Source organism: Benincasa hispida, chromosome 3 (genome assembly GCF_027475165.1).
Source record: "Benincasa hispida cultivar pf3 chromosome 3, pf3_genome.v1.1, whole genome shotgun sequence".
NCBI classification, from domain to species: domain Eukaryota; kingdom Viridiplantae; phylum Streptophyta; class Magnoliopsida; order Cucurbitales; family Cucurbitaceae; genus Benincasa; species Benincasa hispida.
In genome coordinates, this window is record NC_143480.1 from 65,799,368 (window position 1) to 65,809,209 (window position 9,842).

The 9,842-nt window shown below is 30.6% G+C and overlaps 1 protein-coding gene across 2 annotated transcripts; it reads left to right on the forward strand.

The window, feature by feature from the left end:
- The first annotated feature begins 711 nt into the window (after window positions 1–711).
- Window positions 712–7,020, forward strand: LOC120073750 (uncharacterized). 2 transcript variants are annotated; one of them, XR_005480787.2, is made up of 4 exons: window positions 877–1,339; window positions 1,685–1,914; window positions 2,421–2,784; window positions 6,667–7,020. XR_005480787.2 is itself a non-coding variant. In XM_039026578.2 (3 exons), the coding sequence occupies exons 1-3, from the start codon at window positions 976–978 to the stop codon at window positions 2,697–2,699; spliced, it is 873 nt and encodes a 290-aa protein (XP_038882506.1). In that variant the 5' UTR covers window positions 712–975; the 3' UTR covers window positions 2,700–2,989. The 2 variants fall into 2 exon arrangements, 1 of the variants encoding a protein (XP_038882506.1); XM_039026578.2 differs by lacking the exon at window positions 6,667–7,020 and having other exon boundaries at window positions 712–1,339; window positions 2,421–2,989.
- The last annotated feature ends 2,822 nt before the right edge of the window (window positions 7,021–9,842 follow it).

Consider the following 9,842-nt stretch of genomic DNA (forward strand, 5'->3'; position numbering starts at 1 on the left):
ATAACTAAAAAAGCTAACATTTAATAGTGTTTGGGGGTAAAAACAGTTCTAAGACTATAATAACTGCATTTTGTTACTGTAAATACTATTTTGTATTCCATAATTAGCTATAGTCAACATTATTTCAAAATTTCTATTTGCTACATTATTTACTATTTGTTACAGTTTTTATTATTTTACATTTATCATTTTTTTTATTCTTTGCTACAGTATTTTAATTTCTTTCTCCAATTAAAATAGTTTAAACCTCAAACACATACTATTATAACTCAAACTAAAATAATCTACACTCCAAACATAAACTATTATAACCCAATTATAATAACTAGAACTATAATAACCAACTTCTTGCTTCAAACTCCCTAATTTTATTTTTTTTTTGGATATTTTTCAGAAATGCGCCAAAAAAAATCATATTAGACAAATAGCACTATTTTTTACCAATTATTTTAAAATGTCATCTTGATTACATCTCAGATCATTTTTGTTAGGATAAAATGTGTTATAGATGTATGATACTACAAAATAATAATTATACAAAATTCTTAACATAATACATTGGAGTTGGAGGTTAGTTTCATATCATTTCATTTATATTTTAAAATTAAATTATTTTCGCCTAAAGTTAGGTACAATTTTTTAGTATCGTTAATTTCATACCATTGATGAATAAGAATAATAAATAAATAAACAAAACTCATTTTACCGAATGGAGATAATGCAGATTGCAGAATAATAGAAAAGCGGTAAAAAAAAAAAAAAAAAAAAAAAAAAAAAAAAAAAAAAAAAAAAAAAAAAAAAAAAAAAAAAAAAGATCTTAATAAAAAAGTAGGCCACTTTGATAATATAATTAAACATAAATAAAAATAATTTTTTTCCCTTTTTTTTTCCTTATTTATTTCCACTACAATCTGCAGCGCTTTTTATTGAATCAGTCAATCATCTTCTTCCTTTCTGTTTCCTTCACCAGAAGTTATGGCGGTACGGCAGCAATCTTCAGCTACTCAGCTCGAGCCTTGGAACTGCCTTCACGGCAAAGTGGTGATGGTCACCGGAGCCTCGTCGGGGCTTGGCCGTGAGTTCTGTCTCGATCTTGCTAAAGCCGGTTGCAGAATCGTCGCTGCCGCACGCCGAATCGATAGACTCCAATCTCTCTGTGAAGAAATCAATCGCCTTAATGTCTCCTCATCTTCCTCCGTCGCTCCGGTTACCGGTCCTAGAGCCGTGGCTGTGGAGCTCGATGTTAGCGCCGATGGAAAGAGTATCGAGAAATCCATAAAAAATGCTTGGGATTCGTTCGGCTTCATCGATGCCTTGGTGAATAATGCAGGTTTTAGAGGTAATCTCTTTATTCGAACTTCAAATTTATTCTCTCTTTAGTTCTGGAGGAAAGGTAGGTAGGATATTCAAAATTTCGGTAGGTTTTGATCGGAATCTCTAGTAGAAGGTCTAACGGAGTTCGATTATAGTAGTTAAGATTCAATTGATTGCAGCATAATCTGGATTATGACTTGATCTTCAAGAAGAGTTGAAAATTTCTGATGTTTGTGATAAGTCTGAAAAATTATTAGGCCAGATCAGTAGTGAAGGGTTATTTAACTGAGTTCTTCCTTCATTCTGATTGAAGAAGAAGGCTATTTTGCTAACTCTGTATTTCAACGGTGATTTCCTTGTATAATCACAGGCACAGTGAAGACATCTTTGGAATTGTCTGAAGAGGAATGGGATCAAGTGATGGGAACAAATCTTAAAGGTTCTTGGTTAGTATCAAAGTATGTGTGTAGTCATATGCGTGACTCCAAACGAGGTGGATCTGTTATCAGTATTTCTTCCATTTCTGGTATTGAAAGAGGCCAATTACCTGGTGGCCTTGCCTATGCTGCTTCAAAGGCAGGCATAAACACTTTGACAAAGGTATATGTTTATTGGTATGGACTAGTTTTCCCTCTAGATGTTGAAGTTGGGAAGTATGGATGTATCTAGTTTGTGTTTGAAATGCTACATTAGAAGTGTTAGTTTGTGTATAGTTTATGAAGTTATAATTTGTAGAACCATGGAGCTCATGAGGTGAGTGTTTTCATAGTTGGATTAGCCCTTAACATAAGCTTAGTTTCACATTCTCATACCATTCAAATCTAACTTTAAGCCAAACACATTCTCAATCATTGTTAAATTGCTGATATAATTAAAATTTCCCATAACCCATCAACTTAAACTTTAGGGTCTATCGATGATTTAGCATAGTATAAAAGCAGGAGATAATGTGCTTAAGTCCACAAGTGAAGGCAGTGTAAAGTGTACTTATGGGTCAATGATATTTTCAATTTTCGCAATTAATTGTTCATCATGGATGGTTTGATTTGAGTATTTGTATTGTGCTTGCTTGTGTACTTCATGTTATAATTTGTTTGAATATGCAGGTTATGGCTCTTGAATTAGGGCCATACAATATCAGAGTAAATTCTATAGCGCCCGGACTGTTTAAATCTGAGATTACAGAGGGTCTCATGCAGAAAGATTGGCTAAATACTGTAGCCTTTAAAACTAGCCCTTTAAGGACATTTGGTACTTCTGATCCAGCATTAACAACACTCATCCGATATCTGGTGGACGACTCGTCTAGATACGTCTCGGGCAACATTTACATCGTCGATGCTGGAGCTACATTACCCGGTTTCCCAATTTTCTCATCCCTTTGAATATTTATGGTCCAGTTGATGATCTTGTTTAGTGAAAGATCAGGCTTAGAATTGTCAGATCATCTCCTACCTGAAAATTTGAAAGGTAATTTCTTTGAATTTGTACTTTTTTTTGTTTAACACAAATTGATTGCAGCTTCAGGATTCTCCATTAGTTTAGCTACTTGAAATAATGTCCACTTCATTATTTAAAAAAAAAAAAAAAAAAAAATTATGTGGTAGGTGAATGGGTATCTTAAAAGTTTTGGTACCATTATTTAATTGAAATCCTATTGTCTTTCTTCCCTTAATTTATTTGGACTCTTTAACCTATACCATGTGAAGAATAATACAAACAGGGAAAAAAGATTTTAAAAAGATAATAATAAACAATAAAATTGTTTGCATATATAATAAAATAAAAGTTATGTGAATATAACTGTGCAAGCTTTATTTACTTTTGTGTTTGGTAGGTTTTTGTTTGTTACTATCCGTTCTATTTTGGTGGTGTTTTGTTTCTACTTTGATAGAAGTCAATTTCTCTTTTTAACAATTTAATACCTTAGCAAAATAATTATGATAGAATTTTGGTTCTCACTTGTTGAAGTTTAAGTTATGTAATTTCAAAGATTAATCATGTACTTTCAATAAAACTTAAAATTAAACTTAAACTTAGTCCCTACTACTAATTTATTTGTTATTTTTTTAAAGAAGAAACTTTTTTTTATTATCTGCTAGCATTTTTATGGTAAATTTTGGGAATATATTCACATATTGTATTTTTATTACATGAAAATTATTACTATTGTTTAACGAATCTAGATCAAATATAATTTTGATGGATTTAATTTAAGATTTATTGTAAATACAAAGGTTGAAATTGAACATACGAGAATAAAAATGATATTTTAATCCAAAAATTTTAAGGGGTAACTAGACAAATGTCTTAATTTAAAATCAAAATTGGAAAAATATCTAATCATAGTTTTTATCCTAAAAATGTCTAAACATAAAATATTACATTAAATTACACCATAATTATTTGGAAACATGGACGAATATATCCTTCACAATAGTCAGAATTACACAATATTTAAATGTAACGAATCCAATCAAACAAATCTAATCCAAAAGTTGAAATCTGCCCTAAAGAAAGGAATCATAATCTCCAAATTAACAAATTATTCATCCGGCATTAATAAAATATACTTCTTTTTAAGAAATCAAGAATTATATAGTTTTTATGAAAGAAAAATACAAAATGTGACCTAAAGGCAAGAAAAAAAAACTACATCCTTTAGGTATATATCTTTCATAAAAACTGGGTTTACCTAAAGGCAAGAAAATGTGAATGTTCGAAAAACAAAAAACATAAAAATAAGGGAAAAAAAACATAATTCTAATCGGTATACATTTGTGGAATCAAGAGAGAGAAAATACAATACATCTCAAAGAAAACCTGATTTCCCCCTACAAAATCTAGAAAAATAAACCCACCCATTCTCTTCTCCCATTTAAGTTTTATGCCAAACAAATATCTTATATACTTAAAATTCTTTTTAAAAATACTGTCCCTTTCAATTTGGAGCTTCTTATCATCCACAATAACTCGAACATTCAGAATTATCGACTCTCTCACATACACTCTTCTTAAATTGGAAACTTTACTTTATTAAAATACAAGTCCTAAAATTCTTTTCATACAGATATCTTATACTAAAAGTAGTTAAAATAAGTTTAGTTACCCCAACACTACACAAATACCTTGTACTTAAGATAAAAAATTTCAACAGATTAAGCCATGCTACTACCTTGTACATAAAAATATCTATACACCGAATTAGCCCATGGATAATTTACAATATACCTTCAATTTCGTTATATATATCTTGTACTGGGTCATGCAACAATTTTTTTTAATATACGTAAAATGCTATTATGTTCAATTGGATCATTGAACTTGCAATGTTCACCAATTTGTTGTAACCCAAACTAGAATCCCTCCCTCATGGACATGGCCAACCCACCATTTCAGTGTCCCCATCATCGATCTATAATAAATGGCCTAAAACCCCGATCGCCTACAATCATAATTGATCAAATTTGAGACGCTTGCGAAAATTGATGACCTAAATTAGGGGCTCTTCCAAGTTAACTATGGGAATAAGTGGGTTTATGTTAGCTCCAATGAAACTTTGCCGCCTCTTAATTCCATATCGCACATCATTTCTGTTTGAGAATGATGGCCCATATGGCCCATTACAGAAAGGAAATTGCTGAGATATCGGATCATAAATAAAATAAAATCCACCTAACTTTATGTGTCTCTCATTCGTGTCATCATCTTCATTAGCTTGCTAATATACATATTTTGACAATATTACCAATATCGAGATATGAGAGAGTAACATCGTATTAACAGAAATCTCGTGTAAATATTGTGGATATATTATAAACATATTACAAAAATATTGTGGATACTAGGCTAGATACATCGTGGACGTCTATCAATGTTAGTGGAATTTTTCTATATTTAAAAATATTTTTTTCAATACTTTTCTATATTTAAAAGGAATCTTACATTTTTACAATATTTAACTTCAATCCATGTGAGTTTTATTTTTTTACCATAAAAAAACTTTTATTTTCAATAAATAAAATAGAAAATAAAACACAAAAAAAAACTTATATTTTAATCTAACTTTTGTAGGGAATGTTTACATCATTTCACTATTTTCATCAATTCAAGTTTAAAGTTTCAATTAATAAAATATGAACAAAAAACTTGCAAAAAACCTATGTTTTAGTCCCATGGTTATAGTGGGCATAACACATTGATGCACATACAGAGACCGAAACTTCCCTGTGAGAGCAAAGGAGACTTAAACTCAGAATTTATGTATTATCTACATTATTTAGAGTATCCTCGTTTAGATGGATCTTGGTTTGATCCAAGGTATCCTCTTATATTGGTATCACTAGGGTCGACGTTGATATTCATGCATGATACCTCCAATTATAATAAAAAATTTAAATATACTATAACTCGAGAGCAATATTGTCATTATCAAATATATTATGTCAATATTGACCTTCTAGGTCATTATCTTATTATTGAAGCTTGTATTTGATATTTCATTTGTTTGACCTAAACTTTACCAATGAAATATTCACTTCATATTCATTAATAATCATATTTGACTTCTAACTATTGATTTATATGCTTAAAGTTGTAGTTTATTGCTTAAATAAGTTTGTTATGAAGTTTCATAAATCAAAATGAAATATTTTTTAAAATTTTGTTTTTGGAAATTTGTTGATATATCCGTAAATTTGAGATTATAATATTGATACGAATATCAATATTTTCGTCCTTGTTCATATGAGGTGTTGCGTAATTATTTAGTATTTTCCACACTGACCCTCTCCATATTTGTATTATTAAAGCGTTTGTTATTGGAGTATAATTGCCTTATTTTTTACAAACAAATCTTGAACAACATATTTATGTAACATGTTCCGTGTCGTGCTAATTCTTCCTTGAGATTGGTTCCTTAGATGTTGATATGTGTAATGCATAGTTACTTGTGTGTTTTCTTCTCCTCTATGACATGTCATACAACATGTGTAACATTGTCTGTGACATTATTAATTGACGAACAGACAAATCTGAACAACATTTTTCCCTTATCTATCAGTAAAATTTTCCATATTTCGTGGTCTACTATATTTTTCCTTGCAGAGTGGATTTATTCTTTCCTTGAATATATTCTCAATCCTACCAAATATATATGATGAGTTTGTTCAGTTTTAGCGTTGACCGTTTTGAAAAATATTCAAGTCATTGCCTTGTGTTTGTGTTGAGAAACACAAGTATGTCAATCTACGAGATTGTGAAGCTTTCACCATTGTTGATCTTGAACGTCTCTAGATCTTCTTGATTCGTTCAAAACGAGTTATGTTTTTGTGGTGGTTGAACTTTGATTAGGAATCTTTGTTGATCTTGAAGTTGTGCCATTGATCGTCATTGAAGCGTGCTTTATGGGAAAATTGGTTGGTCTTAAAGGGAATCTAAGATATCATCTCTTGAGAAGAGATTCTCTAACTTAGGGGAGTCTAAGTTTATAACGTGAAGAGATATTCACAAGAAGGTAGGAAGATACTGGTAGAGGAGTCTCATACTTAGGGGGAGCCTAAGTGATCATTCACTAATATACATTTATTTATGATGTCTCTGAAAATGCTATAACATCCTGTGTGACAAGTTTGGTCGTGTGTTAGATAATCTATTTTTTTCATATATATTGCAGCCGAGGATGTAGATGAGGTTAGTGTTGATGGAGTTATATACTAAGGGTATGTTTGGATCACATTTTCAAGTGTTAAATTTAAAAAATAACTCATTTTGAAAAAAAAATGGAGTGGTTGGCAACCACTCAAAATAGCTTTTGAACTCTTTTTATCTAAAGGATTTAAATAAAAATGGATTTTTAAAAAAAAAAACACGTTTTTTCCTCAAGTCGATTCAAACGGGCCCTAAGATTTGAATATGACCAATCTTAGAAAATATTTTTATCACATTTTAGGGCATGTTTGATAGTGATTAAATAGTTAGATTTGCTTTTTTTTAAATAGTTAGATTAAATACTTGAAAATTTAAAATGCTTTTAATCATTGGAAATCAATTTTAATAGTATGAATAATATATTTAAAAGTGAAATTAAACAATGAATTGATTTTGAATGATTAAACTTGTCTTTCGAAATAATTTTAATACAACAAAAGTAATTTTAACTATTTCAAAAATTCATTTATTCATTTTGCTTTGAGTTATGGATTGAATTTGGTTGAGTTTGATTAGTTTATTTCAATGTTCTACCTAATTAGTATTATTGTAGCTATTTTCTTCCTTGCGTAGGATAACACTCATTATTCTTCATAGGAAGGAAATTTCATTGATGAATTTTGGATAATGATTTTTTAAAAAGAATAATTAAGCCTAAAAAGGGAAGAATACCCTAGAGGCTTGACCAATTAAGCCACACTTTAAGTTGGCAAAATATGGTATGTTGGTACAAGCAACTATCCTATTCAAACTTTATGAAGCTTTAGAATGTTGAGGAGAGTTATTAAATCTATAAATTTTTAGTTCCGAAAATTAATTAATATGTGGAGTTAATAATTTATTTAGGATGCAAAGTTGTTTAATCTGGTTTTGGAAAGTTTGTCCCATATACCATATGGTCTTCTTCACTTCTAATTTATGTGAGATTGTAGAACAATGTTTGTATATTCAACGCGATTAAGGACATATGAAGTCGAGCAACGGGATTAAGGGCGTATGAAGTCGAGAAATTGAAAATGATTTCATTTTGGTGTAACAAAAAATGATACTTTTATGATATTTTGTGTAGATATATTAATATCCCATCGTTTTAAAAATTGTATCGGTTGAGAATGTGGAGACAAAACTTTGTCGTGGAGATAATGGACTAGGCCCATTTATGGTTTGGCTTCTTAACATATATATATATTTAAATTTGAGAGAAGTGGGTGCTGCAAATCAAAAAAAATTGACGACCTCCTTATTTGAAGTGATCAAGCACACCATCTGCGACGGTGGCAACCATTCTTCTTCGAAGTTTTTTTTTTCATTTTTAAATCTTGTTTATACCACCTGGGTGTGCGACTGTGGACATCGGGATGTAGTACTGGGATCAAATATTTCGTGTTGGACTATTTGGGAGAAATATGTGGCGTGAGTCTTGGAACCATTGCAATTTTCATCATAGTAATACCTGCAATTGTAGAAGACTAGACGTAGTCTCGAGTTTGGGGCGAACTAGTATATTTTTAGTGTTTTTCTTTCTTTCTTCTCTTAATTATTATTATTTTATGATTGTTGATATTTTTTGCTTTAACCTGTGGAAATGTAAATTTTAGATATAATTTAGTTTTCGTATTTTATTTATATCTAAGTATAAATTCCCAACAAGTGGTATCAGAGCATTTTGGTTCAGAAGTCATGGGATTAATAGAGCTAAGAGGTTTTGACGGAATCGTGAAATTTGATGGGAAAAATTTTGGGTATTGAAAGATGCAAGTTAAAGATTTCTTGACTTGCAAGAAATTGCATAAAGCATTAAAAGAGAGACCGAAAGGGATCTCAGATGAAGATTGCGAGAACTTGAATGAAGCAGTTACAATCATCAGGATGTGTTTGTCAATGAATGTTGCTAGTCTTATAGCCAATGAGACTAATGCAGTAAAGTTGATGGAAGTGCTTATAAATAGGTATGAAAAACCATCTGCCAATAGTAATGCTTATCTTCTGATGAAGTATTTCAACATGCAAATGGTTGAGAATGCTTCTATACATTCCTATATTAATGAGGTTACCACTTTAATTAATCAGTTAAAATTTATTAAGATAGAATTACTAATGAGTTGCATGCTATTTAGTTATTGATGTCTTTACCTGATAGTTGGGAGACCATGAAAATTGCGGTGTCTAATTCAATTGGGAATAACACTTTAAGGTTTTTGAGAATTTGTGATTTAGCTATATCTGAAGAAATTCTTAAGAAGGACATTAGTAAAGAATTTGCTGTAGGTTCAGCTTTAGCAGTGACTAAAGGTAAAGGCAGGATATACTATGAAATGATGTGTTAAGTAGCAGTAATAAAAAGTGGAAGAATAGGAATAAGGAGATAGAGTTTTATTATTTTCGTAAGAAAGGTCACTTCAAAATTCAGTAGGAAACTAGAAAAGGATCAGAAAAGAAAACAGGAGGTAAATCGAGTTGAAACTAAAGAAGTAATGATAAATCTGGTTGAAACTGATGAAAAATTAATTAATGATGTCTATGCCTATGTTGAGAGTAACACACAAAAAAGTAGTCACTCATCAGAATGGATAAATTGATGTGGAACTTCCATACATATAGCTTCAAATAGGAGTCTATTCACATCTTTCACATCAGGACATTGTGGTCTAGTGAGGATGGAGAATTGTAGAGTTTCCAAAATAGATGGAATTAGAAATATTAATTTAAAGATAGAGGGTGGCGAAAAGTTAGTACTACGAGATGTCAGGTTTGTGCCTAGGATGAAGTTCAATCTCATCTCTATTGGCAAATTGGATAATAAGGGCACAAGTGTGAGT